The 20,926-nt window shown below is 44.6% G+C and overlaps 1 protein-coding gene across 4 annotated transcripts in view; it reads right to left on the reverse strand.

Moving 5' to 3' along the window:
- EPS8L3 (EPS8 signaling adaptor L3) overlaps window positions 1–20,926 on the reverse strand; it is a 164,050-nt gene that overhangs the window by 43,546 nt on the left and 99,578 nt on the right. For all 4 annotated transcript variants that reach the window (XM_086923584.1, XM_086923583.1, XM_086923581.1 and 1 more), the window contains 4 exons: window positions 17,261–17,366; window positions 15,694–15,761; window positions 12,559–12,633; window positions 5,117–5,265 (listed from right to left, as the gene is read on the reverse strand). In XM_086923584.1, coding sequence (XP_086779710.1) covers window positions 5,117–5,265; window positions 12,559–12,633; window positions 15,694–15,761; window positions 17,261–17,366 — 398 coding nt within the window. The remainder of the gene's footprint in view (window positions 1–5,116; window positions 5,266–12,558; window positions 12,634–15,693; window positions 15,762–17,260; window positions 17,367–20,926) is intronic.

Consider the following 20,926-nt stretch of genomic DNA (forward strand, 5'->3'; position numbering starts at 1 on the left):
CAGGTTTAAGATTAAAAAAGGGCAACCAGAAACTTTAAATTTCTATTTGTGGAGAGAAGTAGAAACAAAAGTAACTTGCCCAGCCAGACTGTTCTTGGACACTGCACTGGACCAGTTGGGCTTACGGCAACTCTGGGCAACGCCTGGGACCATGGCAAGCTTCAAGAAAATCGTAAATAACACTGTTAAAAAAGAGTCAATCTTACAGGACAAAGCGGCCTTGACTGAACGTTCGCATGGTTGGCTAACTATACAATCTTATAGTAAAGCGACTCCTCAAGCTTACCTCCTCTCTAACTTCTCCAGAACCATCAAAGACTGGGCCTTGGCGAACATGCTTGGTTACACGGAAAGGGAGAAGCCTTTCAATGACTAACTAATGTCAACTTAGCTGTGGAAACAAATATGTGCGTGCTTTCTCATGGTCGAGGGCTGCTTACTTTAAAATATCAAGTAAGGCTCGGAGAGCCAAAGTCTAGGCCAACACTACCATCACAAATACTATTTCCAGTGCATCATTTGAGTTTGTGATTGCAGGTGGTGGCCAGCAGCACTTATTTTTAGGGACCAGAAGGGAGAGAAAGGTAAAAATGGGTAAAGATGCAAGAAGGCAACAACTGGAAAATCGAGACAACAGGAAAAAGTAATAGTGAAAACTACCTGCAAAACGGAAATAAAGAGGGGGAGAGTGTCTGGTGGTAGATGAAACAAATGTCAACAGCGCTGGCAATGAGGTTCTGAAATAAAACTTTGAGCCCAGGCACTATTTTTTTTACAAATTAAGTACTGAAGCTGCTCCTCTTTGTGAGCGCCTCCAACACTAATCGCTGTATTTACAAGATGCCAGTGACTGACCTGAGCACTGGCTCTATGGGTGCTGCCCATAGGGCAATGAATAGCAGGGAACACTGCAGCACTCTAAGAATGAGCTACATGACAACTGGCAATGGCTTGGTTGGAGATAAAGATAAGGTGAACATAGCAGGAAAGAGGTGGGATAAATGTAAAGAAGTTAGGATTGACACTCATTTTCTGATAAAAATACCAGATATTTGTTGAGTTCTGTATTCATGAATCGTCTTAGAAATGGTCTTTTTTTTAAACACACATTTCTGTAAAGTCATAACTCTCGTACATTTCTTATAATTCACACACCCACACACTGACACGCATACAGACACCCACACACACTGACACCCCCCCACACGCACAAACACACACACACACTGACACACATACAGACACACACACACTGACACACATACAGACATACACTGACACACACACAGGCACACATACAGACACACAAACACACGCCCATACACACAGACAGACACACAGACCGACATAAACACACACAGACACACACACCCAAGCACACGCACACCCAGACACACGCTCACCTAGACACACACACACCTAGACACGCACACACCTAGACACACACACACTGACACACACACATACAGACATGCACACACCTAGACACATACACACCTAGACACACACACACACCTAGACACACACACTGACACACATAGAGACACACACACACTGACACACATACAGACACACACAAGGACAGACACACACAAGGACAGACAGACACACACTCTCACACACAGACATCCACATGCAGACACACACACACGCACACCCAGACACACGCACACCTAGACACTTGCACACACACCCAGATAGACGCACACAGACACACACAAACACACACACACACGCACACACACACTGTAGAACAAAATACTGGCCAGATGGCAAACTTAGGAGATGAATACGGCATGGAGGGGAGAACAGGCAACAAGTAGGGGAAAAAAAACAATGAGGAAATTGAAGACTTGTGGCGAGAGTAAGCAAAAAGGTGGGAGGAAGAGGAGCAGAACTAGAGAGATAAGCTTAGAGGCTGGGTAAAGATGAGAGGCGAATGGAGAGGACATGCCTATGTAAAGGCATGGAACCAGGAAGAGCCTGGTCGTAGGGAAAAAGGCAGTGGAATTGTTTTAAATGGGCTGGTACTCACAGGTACTGTGTACCAGCACTTCTTATTATTTTTATCCCTGTTACTACCAGCACTTCTCTACTGCTGAGGAGAGTACCAATACTAATGAAAGGTAGGATCACTGGTTAAGTATCATCATATCTTGGCCTTAGCCATGCCCACTTGCCACACCTCTAACTCATATTAATGAGTACATGCACTTATTTTTTCCCATTTAAAGCACTGCTCAAAGGAAACTATTGAAAGGCTAACTATACGACATACTTTGCACAAACCAACGGAAGCCGAGGCAGCACTATGCACTTTAAATCGGCGCATCTCGGTCTGTCATCGTTCTGAAGTCAAGATTTTAATATGGGGGGTACTTTTATCTCACCGACTGCCACTAATATTCGCCGGCCGAAGTGAAGAAACAAGATTATGGACTACCGAGGCCGGGGGTGTGGATTTTCTTCCCAATCTTAACGCATGTTTTTGTTTAACTATGGCTATCAGCTTTTTTATAAAGAAAATTGAGGTTTTATTGTTTATAATGGTGGGTTAATCATTGTAATGGTTTTAATTAACTGCACAATACATTTATTACTTACTTACTCCTAATTTCGATGGGGATGGTACCATGAATAAATGTCCCCATAAGAATGGTGAGATCCTCAGTCAAATCTCCTTGTGAAATTCTGAGGGAAATGAGTATCAAGACACCTTCAGGTTGCATACAAAGGCCTCGATTATGAGATGGATGGTAAAAACCACCAAACTTGCACATAGGGAAAACCCACATATTGAATAACACTGAGTATGAGTTTTTACTGTGTACAATGGAATCATTATTTAAAACGTGTTACATACGGAATGGCTTAGTTTACAAGCTTGATGGTAAAAACCACATAACTTGCACATGGGGTAAATACCGATTACACTGGGTTTGGTAAATAACGAATGTGTTAAATAACAATGATTATGAGTTTTTACCGTGTACTACAGAATTTATATTTGGCATATGTGTTAAATACCGAGTGTGTGTTATTTAGCAGTATGTGGTAAACACCGTACCTGATAAGTAGCACATGCACAAAACATAAAGGAGTGCTCAGTTTCAGGCTTTTGAAGTTCCTAGAATGAGGAAATGAATCTTTCGAGCACAGAAACAACCGGTGCAACACTCTAATGATTCTTAGGACATCCCAAAAGTACACCATGAACTCCTTCCTGTGTAGGAGTCTACGCATTCATTTTGTGTGGCAAACCATCTTGAAAGAAGACAAACAGAATCTACTGCCATCCTCTGATATTATTACACAGTAACCACAAGCAGCAACCTGCCAGACTCTTCCACCATGGTCCCAGGGATAGAAAGGAAGTACATGTTTACTGATTCTGGAGGTCTTGGCCAAAGAGGTGGTAAACCACCATGACCGTCTCATGCTGAAGATGCCACCCAAAAAAAAAACTGCTTGTGGGTTTAGATAATGGACAAAATCAATACTGAATCACCAGATCAAAACCTAGGCACTTAAGTGAGTTGCCAAGCAAAAGCACTTAAGTATGGCAACTGGTTGTAGTTCTCCACCTCAGCTCTCTCTAAAGCTGTGGGACAAAACAATTATGACCATCCCCAACATGTCTGGAGTGGGCTCCAGCTCTGTAATGATACACCTGGCATGTATTGAGGGCGGACTACAACAACCATAATGCATTGTAATGTATTTTGATGATGAAGGTTTGATTTGTCTTCCCAGTCCCTTAATGGTGATCCGTTGCCACAGTATGACTAATGTTATTTCTCGAGTATCATAACATTGTGGTTTCATCCAGAGCACCTTGTTAATTTCCCAAAAAACTGAGAGGTTTCATCTGTAGCTCGGGCAGGGTAAAGATGACGCATGGTACAGGCCTGCTTGGGGGTAAGCGTCGATGTTTCTACCCGACTTGAAAGCATAGAGGGTAATTATTTCCTCAGCTGGTAGGTCTTCCTCAAGACAAAGGGACGAGGGGCAGAAAACCTATTCAAGATGCTCGTAGATCAGGGCTCCCGGGATTGCAAAACCTGCAATAGGATGGCTTCCCCCTTGTCCCTCTGGACTGAGGAAGACCCGCCAGCTGAGGAACTAATTACCCTCTATGCTTTCAAGTCGGGTCGAAACGTCGACACTTACCCCCAAGCAGGCCTGTGCCACGACCACGACCACCATTACCCCGCCCGAGCTACAGATGACACCTCTCTGCTTTTTGGAAATTACCTGAAATAAATACATGGAAATTAATTCATGGTGGAAAGGCTTTATCTAACAGGTTTTGTTGTCAGTTAGAATCAGTTACCTCCTAGAACGATTATAATGATGTTTGTGTTTTGAATTCTTTTGACTTTGATTTCCCCTCCTTTGACTTTTACTTACTTCACACATGAGCACTATCTTTTTGCACCCGCTTCTTGGAGCAACCTCTCCTCATTTATAATGAGTATGGTAGAGTGTTTAACATTTGTTGAAATTAATCTGTGAACAATAAACAAATGTTTATGTAAATCAAATGTAAATGTTGTATACTTGTAAAGCGCACAGCTGCCCACACCGCGGGCGTCCCGGCGCTGTATACCGCTGGGGAACCCGTCCTGGCTTTCCCTGTGAGATGGTCCCTTCTGGGCACCCCCAAGGTGCGACCAGGCATCGCCGGCGTTGAAGGGGCCATTGTGAAGATTAAGCAAGCTACTGCCCAGAGTTGCAGAGTGGAACCCAATGTTCGAGTAGGCGCCGAGGTGAGAATTATCAGGCCCCCAGACATTTTGACCCAAGACCCTGCCGCGTTGGGAATCGAACCCTGGTCCCAGGCCGATCTCAGCTTCCGGGTCTGCCGCCTCTAACCATTGAGCCACACTTCTCCAACTAACAGATGCCAAGTATGTTTTTATGTCTGATGTACATCCAAGGATTTTGGTTATTCTTCATTGTTATATGTGATGACTTACGCATTAAGATTAAGAGAATTTGGGAAGATGCGTATAACAATAGATTTAGGTATTAATGAAATATTGGAATTTTAGATTTAGCTGATGCTTTAGCCCCAATAATTCCTGCACAAATGCACAATAACATAATTTCTCACCTAGTTACCATCCAAGCATCTCCCAGACTCTTCCACGTATTTCTTTCTTGCTCAGTCACGCAGGAGTTCAGCAGGTTGATTGCCTTCTGCGTCAGTAGAGGGGAGATAACAGAAGGCGCCATATCTTTTCGGGGACAGTTTGGCAAGATCTGGAATTTGGGGAAAGTCAAAGAGTGATAGATTAAAGGACTCTAAAATGCAGGGATCCACAACTAGAAATGCCTAGCTCAACAAAAAGTGGTCTTTGCTAATATTTACACGTTTGCTCCTCAGCAGAAGCACATAAATACATCAGGAAGAAGGCCAAGATTTACAAACACTTTGCATCGGATTTGTGTTACTTTTTTAACACAGACTTAACTAAAAGAATGGGTTAGTATTTACAATGTGTTGGAGTGTAATCCAAAGTAATGAACCTCACAGTCTTGCATTACTTTGCATCAAGGAGGCGTTCTATGGGTGGTACATGGGCATTCATGTGCATCCACCCATGGATTTTGGTGCTAATCTATATTTGCAAAGATTGTACACATGGACTTGCACAAAAATATTGTGCATCCCTGAGCCTGGCGTTAAAAGAAGAGATACTTTATTTGTCCTTTTTTTCCCTCTCTACATTTGTGCTACATTCTGCAGCACATTTACTAAAGAGGAAATTGCATTTCAGCATAGTTTTTGATGAAGAAGGGACACCTTCCTACAGAAAAACTATGCTGACCTCAACATAGACACCCTTGCACTATGGTGCAAGGGTGTTTGCGTTGGTACATAGTAGCATAAAGTGCGCTAGTGCAGAGACAGAGCAGAACAACACCACTTCTTTGTAGACATGGCAACCTTCTGCTCTCTCTGGTTCACATAACTCAGGGAAGCGACTTGCTGCACTGCATTGCAAGATTTATTTGAAAATGTGGCCAATAATACTTGCTGTTGGGCTGATTAGATGCTGCTTATACAATAAAAGCAACTCCCATTTTCTTTTACGTTGCTAAGAAGAAAGGAAACGTTACTTACCAGTAACACTAGTTTTGTGGTATAATTCCTGCTACAGGTTCTCCTACTTTCGGCAGCGCAGTTGTAGTACCATTTGTACCCACATTTCCTGAATTTCTCTGCTTATGTCTGGAATGCTGAGAGTGAATGGTAATGTAATAGACTGCTGATGTGTGCAGAGGGACGCCTATAATTAGTTATAGTTTGTGTTAGGATGAAACCCTGATTAGAGCCACCTATGCAATGCAATACCTAATGATTGATTACATAATTGATTTTATTAGTGCAACACACTACCACTACGAAGATACTTGGCACTAAAAAATACAAATCGTAGAAAAAAGCCAATGAAGGAGACAAACTAAAAGTAAGGCATAAATGAACGAGAGAACGTTAAAGCTAGAAAACTGGGGGGCATATTACCAAGGGCCTTATCGCCGCTTTAGCGGGAATTTTTCCCGCTAAAGCGGTGATAATTTTATCGCCCTATTACCTAGCTGTCCCTAACACCAGTTAGCGACAGCTAATAGGCGATAGCGGGTATTTAGGGGCCCACTATTCATGTCAGCGATAATTATCGCTAATGACATGCAAAGTGGGCGTGCCAAGATGTTAGCGACTGGAAACAGTCGCTAACATCGCTATCACCTATTACCAACTTTTGGAAATAATCGCGCTAAGAGCGATTATCTCCAAAAGCTAATGCCTGCCCAGAGCAGTTCTTAGCCATGTTATCCAATGGAAGGTGGATAACATGGCTAAGAGCATTGTCACGATAATGCATGAATATCGCTGATTTTACAGCGATATTCATGAATTTCCCACGATTTTTACCGCTTTTGAGATAAACCTCGATAATATCAAGGTATCTCAGCGGTAAAAATCGTCGGAACGCGAGAATATTTTAATACCCGCTAACCAAGCTCAGCGATAATTATCGCTATAGCTTGGTAATATGCCCCTCGATCTTCAGCATACCTGCTAACAGAAAATTTATGAATTCTGTTTTTTGTGGAAGATAGAGAAGTGTCCCAGTGAGTGAAGTGCCAAAGGAAGAGTTCTAAATGCCTAGAACTAAGCATCTTAAAGAGAATCCACGGGAGTGCAGCCTCTCAAATTTGTGTGAGGTTAAGAAGCATAGGTTAGTCGAGCAAAGGGTGTGTGGAGGACCAGTGCTTAATTTGAGCCCGTTTTGCCGGTAGGGACCACTGGAACACATTTCTGGGACTGCTGCTTTTTTTTCTCATCAGATTTTGACAGAGTGCAAGAGAAGGCAAAATACACAAAGCGGAAAGAAGGAGGAAGAGAAATACAGACAAAGCACCACAAAGGAAGAACGAAGGGACTGACAAGAGTTAGCTAAAGTGTGGTACTATGTGGTAGTGGAGTAATGAGGCCTGAGGTGAATTGAAGATTGTGCAGCCTTGGTATTCAATAGCGCCGGCTGCAGGCTTCCGACTAGAGCTTTGAGCAGTTGCACTTTTACAAATTAGGCACTGGAGTTGGCATATAGAGATAGAGATACTTGTTATGTTATGTTATGGTAAGTTATGTTATCTCAGTGGATTTGTGCCGCTTATCACCCGTGAGGGTATCGAGGCGCTAGGCAGGTGAAAACTGAGTATACGAGTGGTCAGTGGAGGGACAGAGTGCTAGTCAAAGAGCCAGGTCTTCAGCTTCTTTTGGAATTCCAACAGCGAAGTGGAGATCCTCCTGCGGTGTCAGGGAAGACATTCCACGACTTCGCCTTGATGTGGCAGAAGGATCAGCTTCTGGCTCTGCAGCTGAGTATGTGGGATGCTTGGGAGAGGCAGAGTGAAGGTGTCTGGAGGGTTGATGGGAGTGATGGTGGCGGTTGAGGTAGAAGGGTCCGGTGTTGTGTAGAGCCTTGAATGCTTCTGTGAGGAGCTTGAACTGGGAGCTGGAGCCAGTGTAGCTGCCTCAGATGGGGAGTGATGTGGGTACTTGGAGATATCAGATTTCTCTCACTAGTAAAGGGCACTATGAGCTGTGCTTTGGTCAGTGAATATTTTACCAGAAGCCAATCAATTCATTTCCGTGCTTCAGAAACATGAACACATTTTCTGAGTCCGCAGATGGCCCTACTTGTTGCATTCGGAACCCCTTGTAGCGTAGCCAAAATATATGAGGGCAGACCTAAATACTTATAATTTGTTTTAACAATGAACATAATGCATGGCCCCAGGTTTATGCACACAGATGGAGCATAACCTTCCAAGTAAATATAGCACAATCTTCTACATGCCAAGAAATGAGCACTTCATTCATCCAAAGTCAATTATGTATAGACCATGAAGTCAACAGCACCCAGCACTTAGGTGTTCCACCCCTTCAATGTCATATTGTTCTACTTATAATTAAGACACCCCAACACCTCTATGGCTTACTCCAGTGCCCTTCAAGTGTTAAGGATGCAATACAATAACATTTATAAAGTATGAGGCTACATCTGAAGAGGCATCCCAGTGCCAGTGGCTTAAACGGGAAACAGGCAATTTATCAAACCAAGAACAGGAGGGAGGCCTATATATTGAAAATATAGGTCTTCAGAAGTTCCTGATACACTGATTCGGTGGGTGAAAAGCAATGAGTCAGATACAAACAGTTCCAAAGTTTGACGGTCAAGAAGGAAAAGTAGCGACCACCTCTTCTTGACTTGTAGACCCTAGGAACACATATACATTTTGGACCATTGGAGCCCAGAGAGCACGTCTGTTGGTAGGGATGCAGTCTTCTTTTTTAGTAGAGGGTGGCCTTTATGCTACAAAAGCTCTGAAAGCGAATGCTAGAGCTTTAAATTTAATGCAGCTGACACTGGGCAGCCAATGTAGACTGCGCCAGGAGGCCACAACGGAGGAGCAAGCTGGGATCTTCAGAATCAGCCAAGCTGCAGTGTTCTGAATAATCTGCAGGGGGTAAAGCATATACAATGGTAAACCCATGCAAAGGCTTATCGCACAAACAGGTTTTGAGGTAACCAAGGAATGAATGACAGATTTACGCTTTCCCTCGGAAATCAAATGGATCATCTTCCTGATTTATTTCAGCATGAGGAAACAACTGGCTGATACAACTCGAACCTGAGGTTCGAAACACAATTTGAAGTCAAATTTGACTCCTGGATTTCTTACCACAGATGATGGAATGGGGTTGGGGGAGTTACCTAGTTCTGAGGGCCACCAGTTGTAGGCGTCTGGGTGACTGTCAGTTCCAAAAAAAGAGTATCTCTGCTTTGTTAGAGTTCAGTTTGAGGATGCTCACATTCAGCCACTCGCCAATGGCCCTCACCCTACACCCTAAGATATGCACAAATGTCATTGGGTCTTCATGCTGCTTGTTGCATTGTGGAGAAATGTACCTCACCTGAGCCACCTGATGTGCGTAGGGAGAAGCCCCTTCATCCATTGTATAGCTATTGCAAGCAGTAATAGTATTGCAGTTAAACATCTCACAGATTTAGGTACATCTACCACATCCCCCAGTATGGCCAGTCAACCGTCTCTTGACAAGTAGTAGTGTAATGATTTCCCAGCAGAATCTCACCTGTCTACCTGCTCATCCTAGTCTAGGAAATTCAATATGCAGAGATCGAAAGAAGCCCTGAGACAGTGGGCTGGAATAGATAGTTTAGAAACTTGGACACAACTACTTTTTTTAATATTGCTATTCTGCTGGATAGTGACAGAGGTAGCCGTATCCACCGGGCTCTTTGCATGCAAAGCTTAGTAACCACAGGGCCATAATTAACCTCACTGAATTGCCATATCTCGATGTATCATAATTCTCAACTATCTTATGGTTTCCTCTTTCCAGAGTAGAAGTTAGTTTCAAGTGAATGTTTGAGTGGCCGATGTCAGCGAATAAATTCCTTATTTGCTCCAATTCACAAACAGCCCTGAAGAGAACCCGAATTTCGTGATTTCGTAGAGCACTGGCATAAGTTTTCTCTCTGGGGGCCATATTATCAAGGACGGCGATAACATTATCGCCGCTTTAGCGGGAGGAAACTGCCGCTAATGCGGCGATAAGGGGCTTGATAATACGCCCTTGTGAATTCCCATAGAAGCCCATGTTCACACCAGAACCTCGGCTTGATATGGGAATTCACAAAGGCATATTATCAAGCCCATTATCACCACTTTAGCAGCAGTTTCCTCCCGCTAAAGCGGCGATAATGTTATCGCCGTTTTTGATAATATGGCCTGGGTTTTTAATGAAAAACACAATCTCGTATGCACACATGGAAAGTATCAATCATCTACTGTTGAAGGACAGCCCGCTTTGTGCACGATGTTGCCGATGAATCCTTCACTATGGCAAATAGAAGCAGTGATAGGGAACATCCTTGTCTAGTAACTATGGTGACATATATTGATTCTGATGTCAAGTTGTTGATTTTTGCGTAGGCAGACCGATTTGCACATAAGACATTTATGACTGTGCACATAAAATGCCATTTTAGCGAGTCAAAACCTCCTCTGCATATAGAAAGGCCACAATAGCTGAAATATCAGGGTCTATGTGGAGCATTATTGCGAATATAGTAAACATGTTAAGCGCAGAAAATCTGGGGGTAAAGACCCTGTTTGATCCGGCAGGGCCACTTGCCTTATTACACTTGTCAGTCTATAGCAATCAGGTCAGCCATCAGTTTACTACCTACATTTAGAAGGGAGAAAGACAGTAGGATTTGGTAAGCTGCAGATCTTTGAGGGTTTCAGTAATGTAATAATTATGGCTTCTCATGATGTCGAGGTCGCTTATTTATGTGAAACACCTCATAATAGGCCTTCAGTAAATATGGACTCACTATTTGTTTGAATGATTCTTTAAGTCCTGCTGTGAGGATGTTGGAGCTAGGGATATTTTCACAGGCCTTCTCATGATAGCATCACAGATCTCATCTGTCTTCAAGGGATTAGTGTGGTATGCATGTTTTGGTGTTTGTTTATATAGCGCAAACCTAGCTGCGAAGCAACAGAGCGCTGTATATATATATTACAGGATCGGGCAGGAGGTGATCTACAAGATTGTGTCACGAAATGCAGGTGGGTGTAGCTTCATTTGAGCTTTCACTGCGGGGCTGTGATAACAATAATCTTGGTTTCCAATATTTTAAGCTTTTTCTCCAGATCATATACGCTGGGGAGTATCAGCTTCAGTATGCCGGCCTGTGTGGCTATGCATGAACCTCGTGTTACAGATGTAATACTTGGAGTATGCATACTAGGGAGTGCTTGTCTACCATATTCACATTTAAAGTGAATTATTTGCGTAAAGAATTAGCCAGTTCTGCCCTAAACGCAGCCTCCTCCAATGCAAAAGAGGGAAATCTCCACAGGGCAAGACGCTGCACGCCCCATGGTGGGTGTGAGCTTCAACATTGCCGGTGTGTGGTCTGTTAAGGTGTAAAGGAGGTAAATCTATCCATTTACCCAGTGGAGCATAGATGCTGTACACAAGAAGAAATCTTCCCTGGGCGGTGACTCATGCACTGAGGAATAAATTAGTATCCCCTATCCTCTCCCCAGACTATTACGAAAAGAGTACCTGCTGCAACCCCTGTTGATGGACATCCTATGGCAGAAACTGTAGCATTGCTCTCAGAATTCTCGTAGTGACACAGCAAGAGGCAGGAGCAGGGCTCACCTGCTGTTTCATTGAGATCTCATGGTCAAGGAATTTTCCAAGCCATGTCCCATAATTGGCCGCGACTGACGGAGAGCCTATGCACTCTGGCCATAGGCCGGGCTCGCAGTGACTCAGATATTTTGGTTTTATTTGCATTCAGCTTTAGGTGGGGGAAATGCACCCATTGGTTGGATGTAGTCTGAAAAGGGACAACACGAGCAGCAGAAGCAGGGGCTTGAATGCCCAGTCTAACCATTAGCTGCATGTTGTCTGGCATAGGGCTGTGCCTGACAGGCAAAAGATCTAATGAAAGCTAGAAGGCGCTGCATATAGTTGGCCAAAATATTAGGGAAAGAGGAGAGTCATGAGGGCCCCTGGACCTCCAGTCCAGGCTGCCTGATCTGAATGAGGGAAGGCTTACATACTGATATTAAGAAGGAGATGAACCAATCCATCGCTAGTCCCTTTACTTGAATCTTTTTGAGGCTTTGCAACAATAGACAGTACAGGGTCAGCGGTGTGGCATGTGGCAGAGAGATCTGAGAGCACCACTCCTGCTCTATCATCTTCATCTAGTTCTGATCAGGTCCCCAGCGCCAGGAAGCCGCTCGGCCACCGTGCGCTCTATTAAATACTTTATTCATTCATTCATTCATCTAGGATAGTCTGTGTCTCATCAAGGTGGTTTCCATCCCAGATCTGGGCGAAATCCTGGCTCCCACTGATCCGGTAAATAAGCATTCAAAAACGATGCCATCAACTAAATAAATAAATGAGCAATGAATGCTGCTACTCACCAAGGTCAGCGTGGAGAAGATGATGTGCACCAAGTCTGGGGCGCTCGGCTGCTGGATTCCAGTGTCAATTCTACCCTGCAAGGTAGAACACAAAGGGTTAGCATCAGGAGCTCTCTGCGTAACGACACCAGCTCGCGCCCATGAAAAGTAAAACCCACCAGCGTTTGTGTTCAAAACACACTTATGGGACAGTGGACAGCTGTGCTTATGGGATGCTACAATTTTATCAACCCATGCGGCCCAGCAATATCCCACATGTAGTATTCAACAAAGAAGCCATCTGACCTGCATTGTGCGCCACCTGCGGGACCCAGCACACACCCTCATCACTCAAGTAACCAAGCACCCCCCTGGAACCTGTTAGAGCTGTCGACCACTGACCAAGGTGAGACCTCAAATGGACCCAGACACGTGTCTCAGCACCCATCTTATCAAGCACCCTCCTGAAGCCATGAGACCCAGCTCCAACCTACACTTGTGAGATTATGCCTACACCCATACAGCAACGCCCATATAACCAAGGAGCCACCATCACAAACAGGACCCAGGACACAAAGCCACAGGCCTCATACAAGGTGTTACATAGCACTCACCTAGTACCCACCTGTGCCAATGCGGCTCAACACAAACACAAACGTATCAAACCTAGCAACCATCTGGCCAGGTATCCAACTGCACAACATACATACACAGACATCTTTGAGACCACTATCATGACACCCACTTGCACCCATGGAACTAAGACCCACCTGCATCCACAGGACCAAAGACCTATATGACCCCATGTGATCCATAAACACCCACACACAGGGCCACCTCTAAGGCGGTGCAATCAGTGCCACCGCACCGGGCGCTGACTCCGGGTGGGGTGTCCTGTTTGCAAGCATTTTATGGCTTTAAAAGCACCTGCTGCCGAGTTCCTGGCCTCCAGAAATTGTCAAGCAGCAATATAAATCTCAAGATAACTGGGGTGATTCATGTTTTTCCTAAGGAGAGATCGGAGGTAGTAAGATAGCGCAGAGGGTTAATTTGCCTGCTGCAAAGAATGTGTGCCAATCAGATCACAAAGTGCATATAATGTAAATTGGACAGTGGGTTACTGCTTTTGCCTGAGAGATCCTTTTGTCACGTGCAGGTTATACTTATAATCTTAGCATAGAACAGTGCGCTTTTAAACTGTACTGTCTACCGGGATGGGTGACGGGTGATGCCTACACCTTGTAGTCCTCGGTCGTATATAACATTTCCTATACGCTAATTTACACACCTATGATTGTTTATGTGTAGTGCGTGTGTGTGATCTGAAGTGCGTGGCGGTAGCACTATAACATTCATTAAATGCATCTGAGAGAGAGTGGGTATGGAGACTTGAGGGGCATTATTAAAGGGTGGCAGTGATGGGAATCCCTGACGGAAGTGGTCATAGGGGATGTAAACAATCACTATCGTACAGGGTGCCACCAACGCTAAAGCCTGCCCTGCCCACACATTTGGGAACCGATACCTATCTAATAAAGGCTACACTTGCCCCTGAAAGACCCATACTTGCATCACAGCATGTATTACATCTGTGGGACCCACCACATCCATAGGAATGAAATCCCACATATATGTATGAGAACCAATACCTCCCTGGACCCATTTTGTGTTTGCACACATGCACACAAACCTTCCCCCTCCGCCTGCGTGGGATCAACACCTACCCGCACCCATATATTCCAATACAGAACTTCATGTATACAACCCTGCATCAACAACCATTTACTGGAATCAGCACTTACCCACACACATGGTCATTGAACTACACATATAATTATGGAACCCATCAACTCTGTGTCCCTGTGGAACCTGCAGTTGATTTCAAGATCCCCTCACTTCACATAGTGTCTTAGTTACCACCTCTTTCACACCTGCACTCCTCCAGTACTACATGGTTTTAACTGATACTTGCAGCAAAGTGTGTCAGACGAAGAAACAGCCCTAAGTGCTAAAGAAAACTAAACAGCTCATCTGCTTTCCTCACAAAACAGCAATTAGAAAACAGTTATAGCATTGCTCACCTCACGTCCCCTGAGGTCACACATCTATGGCTCAGACATAAACTAACAGCCTGAGGCCTTCACCTTCAATTCAGCAGTGGCCCACTTACTGACAGCCAATGGTCAACACTTCCAACCTTTCCTTGTGCCTGGCACTCTAAGGGCGTGGCACCAGAGCAGCACTCTTGCTGCCCCTCTGGCCTATGATTCCTCTGACTATGAATAGGTTCATTTCAGTATTCCTGTTTATGTATTTATCCGGGAAACAACCCTTACAACACAGTCATTACATCGCACTACCTTTACAATGCAGCTGTTACAACGCAACTGCCTTTACATCACATGCCATTTCAATGCATGCCATTAAAACGCATGTCACTACAACGCATGCCATTACAATGCATACCATTACAACGCATGCCATTACAAGGCATTATAAGGTAAGTAATGGGGATTTTTTAGTTTTAGGGTGGGCATGGGTTTTGGGGTACATGGGGATAGTATTTTTACCCAACACTTACCCTACTGTTGCACTCACTTGAGTCGGAATAGTAATTTTTACTCCTACACTATCCAACAATTACCCCACTGTTGCCCGAAAGTATTATGTGTTGTAATGGTATGCGTTGTAATAGTAGTTTCTAAAGATGCCTTGTAATGGCATGCGTTGTAATCGTAGTTGTGATGTAAAAACATTGTAGTAAAGGCATGTGTTGTAATTGTTTGCGTCATATCGTCATATATTCATTCATCCTTCTCTTCTGTTGCTTTCTCCCTAGCTGTTCAGCCAGTGTGCATGTGCTGCATGGAATGTTGGTGCGGAATGATGCATGGAATGTTTGGGTGCCTGGGAGATGAGGCGTGACAGTCGGAGTATGGGCTGAGCAGCAGGCAGGCTGCTCCTGGTGGGGCTGCTGTACATGGATTTACCAACCTAAGACTTTATAAATCATCTTAAACTACACTTCGGCTACCTGAACTTCATTACCACACTCATCCATAACGCACATCTGCCACCGGTAACTGCCAGGGTATCTTTGCCCCTCTGCCCCCACTCCCTTCCTTGCCGACCCCAGATCCCTTCTGCTGCACATACCAACAGGTTGAAGGCATATTTGATTTTCTGGAAGGTGTCAGTATATTCATAGTCCGGAGGCAGTGGTGCTATAAAACGAAAAGGAACAAAACAAACTGTTTACATCAGGTAAAATGGTAAATTCTATAATCAGGACACATTTCCCGTTTGCTACCTGTCATTGACTCCCTACCAACTTGAATGCATCTGATTGTGCTACAGATACACTTTGCATGAAGAAACGATGTCCTGATAGGTAAGGATGTGTAGGCAATTAATTATGCATGCATACAGCATTACTCGCAAGGAAAGAAGGAGAATACTCATTCATATGAAAAAAGATAGTTAATCATCTTTATGTTGTGACATAAGTTCATGGTTGGAAATTATACAGTTAGAGGCAGCACTGCATAAATTAAATTGGTGGCAACCATATAATACTTGGTGCAAAAAAGTGATTGTGGACAGCAATTGAAAGAACCTTGTTTATTGTGATATCACGCTGTCACATGCGTTTGAGCCACTCACTGTAAATTATTTGCACATTGTTCACAGTGCGCCGTTCTTGCTGTCCACTTCTTCACTTACTTCGCCACTTTCACCACAATCACTTTTTTGCACCAAGTATTATATGGTTGTCACCAATTTAATTTATGCAGTGCTGCCTCTAACTGACATTGTTTCTTCATGCACCTTACTTACCCAGTCCTGAATTGGTATTTGGGTTACACTCCTGTAAATTTTACAACAGTTACACTTTGGCACAGCTCCTGGTGAATTACAAGACCATGGCTTATACAACTGTACCACCGGGTCTGGGCCCAGAGTCCGAAAACGTATTTAGGATTTAGCGAGTACTTTGCAGTGGAACCTCTTTTTTCTTTTTGGATTTTTATCTATAGCTTGACCTGGACCCTATAGTATTGAAAGGCTTTACATGAGCACCAGTTATATTACACAAAGACGCATTCATTTTTTTAAAGCAAGGAGAGATAAAGTGATTTGCCCTGAATCACAGGGTGTTGAGCCGACACCGAGACTCAAACCTACTTCCCTAGCTCCATCGTTTGCAACTCTGGCACATTACGCCACATCATCATCTATCTTTGAATTTTTAACCACAGACCAATGTTGCAATGTAGATGGCCGAGCGTGCATGCATCAATTGTGTGTTTAGGGAGTAACGTTACAAGGAACTTCTCCATTTATATTGTAAAGAAAGAGCTAGAGAGAGAGAGAGAGATGGGTGCTTAGGGGGCGGAGGGAGAACAAAAATGGAGCTAAACAGGAACTTCAACACAGGAGGGTGGCGTTAAAGGCAAGCAATTAAAATAACACAAGTCGTTTCCAAGTTGTGAAAACGACTGATAGAGCTGTCATCAAAGAAAGGATAGCTTGGGGTGGGAAGAGGAAGACAAAGGGGAGGTATGCTTTCAGGCTTCCACTTTATACTTCTCGGACCATCGCATCCAGCTCTTCCTTAATAGCTGACCAATTCCCCTCATGATTTCTGCCAACTCTGGAGCACCAAATGTATTTGTATGCATGCCTCTAACACTTCAAGAGAGCTGAGATGTCACATCTTTACCATTTTTCTTCTTTTTCTTAGCTTTCTTTATGCCAATGGTGGAGTTCGCTTGCTTTAGATTCATCAAAAAGAGTTCAATGTCACCCAGGACGTGGTTCAGGATTTCCTGTTTCCGGGAATACAAAGTAAAAGGGTCATATCTGGAAATAAATTCATGTCTGGACAAAGTTAAGATGCTTAAATATGCTGAGTTACACCCCCCACCCATCCACGTGAACATCCACAAACAATACACACAAGCACATGTACGAGGAAATCAACAAGTGGTTTATTTAACATACATAATGCAACCTTAATTAAGCCAGATATCAATTCAAGACACTTGTATACTACAAAGTTCTTTGCAGTATACATTTCAGCAGAAAGCAGAACCACCACCCAATGCACTTGTTCAGCCACCCCAGCAGCAGCTCCATGAGTAAGCAAACAGCCCACTCCAGATCATCACCCCTAATCCTCCTCACACTAGTCGCCGACTGCTTCATAACTCTCAATGGGTCAAAGATTTAAGGAGGGTTCTCTTCTTAGATATTAAAATACTCGTCCACTTTCACTAGTATCAACATGCTTTGGACTGAGGGGATCATTTGGAGGGTCTCCGCAGGAAATGTTCGAAACAGAAGTACATAGTCTGCTAAAGAATAAAATTAGCGCTGTCGTAGATTATTTTGCACTTAACACCAAGTCTAGGCCTTCACGTATAGCACTATGAGAGGAATTAAAACCCACTATATGCGGAATTGATATTAGCTACTGTGCGGGGGCAAAGCAGTGTCGCCTTACACAGATTGTTGATTTGGGGTCTAACCAACGCACCTTGGGAAATGAGGTGCGGGCAGGGGGTGGGGACCAGGCCTGTCGCTGGCTCCTATTCTCCGAGCAATGGACCAACTAACTACTCACAAACGAAGCGCAACAGGTATGGCAAGCGATGCAACATAGAATATACCAGTGGGGGGATAAGTACAGCAAGACATTACACCTCTTCTGTCAAGCCACACAGACCCATGGCCCAACACCGAAACTTCGAGGAGTTGATGGTACCCGGTGTACTTCCCCCCTAACCGTGGCTCAAGCATTTGCGATGCATTACATAGAATTGTATAGGAAAAGGGAACTTATATCCCCAGAGTTAATTAGGGAATTCCTACAGAATACCCAGCCGAAACAGATCCCGGATGACGTGCAGAACCAATTGGATTCCCCCATCACCCTAGAGGAGCTCACCGCCGCTCTCCAGCCCATGCGCCCTGGACAGGCCAGAGTCCCAATTGGTTCCCTGGTGAATTCTTGAGAAGAAACATATCCAAGAGGGTCCACATCTCTTGGGGGCAATACAGGAGTCTCTTGAGCTGAGGTTTCTTCCACCAGATTGGCGGCATGCTGAAATTGTGATATTTATTAAACAAGGACGCCCCCGCAGAAGACCCAGCTTCCTTTTGCCTCATTTCATTGTTAGATCTAGAAGCCAAACTCTTGAGTAAAATCCTTGCCAATCGTCTCTTACCACACATCACAGAATTAGTTCACCCAGACCAGTCGGGCTTTATGCTGCGACGGTCCACACGCCATAATATTAGACGGGTACACAAAGCCCTTGCCATGGTACCAAAACTTGAACATCCTGCGGCGGTCTTACTCGCCGACATAGGCAAAGCCTTTGACTCATTAGACTGGGAGTATCTCTTCCTTCTATTACAAGCGATAATTTCGGCCCAAGATTCATATCCTATATACGTATCCTATGGACTGACCTTTTCTGCCTCGGAGCGAGTTGCTGGCGCCGTTTTGGCCCCCTTTCTCATTGGGCGAGGTACGCGACAAGGGTGCCCCCTACCCCCGCTCTTCTTTGCACTTGCTATAGAGCCACTGGCAAGCTGGGTTTGTCCCGAGATCCATTAGTTTGGGGCTTTAAATGGTCCCCAGAGGTGTCGGACAGGATCGCGCTTATGCCGACAACGTCCTCCTCATTCTTACAGATCTGGGGTTTACGGGCCCACGGATACTACAAATCCTCAAAGTGTTCGGGGAAACATCGGGTCTCTGCACAAACCAGACTAAATCCATACCATTCCCAGTCTGCAGTGATCAGGGGTGTGGCACATGGGCATTACAGCTGACACAGGTTTCAGCCGGTTTCACATACATTGGCGTCTTCGTATCACCTGATCAAACGACATCTTGGACACGCAACATACTTCCACTAATACCCAAGATCAGGGATGAGGTGCGGGCCTGGTCCCCCTCCCCTATTTGGGCAGTCTGCCATCTTCAAGATGGTCTCACTACAGCGGATCTTATACAAGCTGCAGACTTACCCCTATGATATCCCCTAATCGTGGTTTGCACAAATCCACACACTTCTTTCTAACTTCTTAAGGGGCGGCGGGGCTACGTGAGTCACGCTGCGAACATGTACACAATCCACCTATTGTGGCGGGATAGCAACAGCCGATATCTTCACATATTACTTTAAAACTGAGCGCGGCTTCATGAACACCGCGCTCGGTTTCTTTCTTTATTTTCTCTACTTCAACACTGAGCGCGGCGCCTGCGTTAAGGACATAGTAAAAAAAAAAAAACCACGCTTGGTGTCCTTGAAGTGGCGACACACTCAGTTTTACAGTTAAGCAAGCATTTGCAATGCAATATGTCTCTCATTTGTGCGAGTGTAAGCTACTGGAATTGTCATTTTGAATGCTAATAGCTTAAGCTTGCGTAAATGCGAGACCTATTACATTGGTTGTGTTAAAGAATATCATCATGCACAGCGAAAAGCGGTTTCTATTATTATGTGCAGTGAGTGGACACCTTCGTGTACAACAAAGTGGGTAGCAGGTCAGTTTTCTTCATGTGACGTTGGTGTGGAGTGTTGATTCAGGGTGGTTAACTCTCCGTGTATGGTGTGTGGATTATACAGCAAGGGAGCAGTGCAAAGTTCCTGAGTTTTGCGCTTGAATGGTGCGTTTTTTTAAAATCCGGATATATTGAGGACAAGCTGTCCCTGCTAGGGAGTGTGAGGATCAGTGGGAGCCGCACCCATGTGTCCTGTGTCCCTCTGCAGCCTCTTGTAAATGAGGACAAAGGCTATGGGGGGGTCTGTGAGGGCCAAAAGTTCATTGAGCAGCTGCCTTTTGGGCCCAGGAAAAGTCCCCATGGGAGGAGTAAGGGAGGCGCAAAGGTGAGAAATATCTTTATTTCTCCTTGTTTTTCCTTTTTCTATGTGTGCTGCAATCTACAGCACACATAGAAAGAGGAAAAGCCTCTTGTGATTATTTTAATCATCCCCGCAAGGCAGGCACCCTTGCACCGCAGGCAGCCCATTGGGTGCCGGCGCAGGGGAAAAGGACAGGAATGCGCCGTATCTTATAGACACAGCGCATTCCTGCCCTTTTCTTTTGCCGTAGGGATGCACAGCAGACCTTCCCTACGACAAAACCTCACAAATGAGGACCTGAGTCTTCTTTGGTGATGCCCTCAAATGGAAAATAGCAGCCCGAGGGCAACAAGCAACAAGCAAAGGGAGACCAAGAGAAAGAATTATTACCGGGCAAACACTGGCAACAAGAGTGTGTCATTGCTTCCCCCACACTGAAATGTCCACAAATGCTTAGGATCAGGAAGGACAATTTACTAGGGGCACAAGCACTCACACTTGGCTGCAGT

The sequence above is a fragment of the Lissotriton vulgaris genome, chromosome 5, assembly GCF_964263255.1.
Source record: "Lissotriton vulgaris chromosome 5, aLisVul1.2, whole genome shotgun sequence".
Classification (NCBI taxonomy): Eukaryota; Metazoa; Chordata; class Amphibia; order Caudata; family Salamandridae; genus Lissotriton; species Lissotriton vulgaris.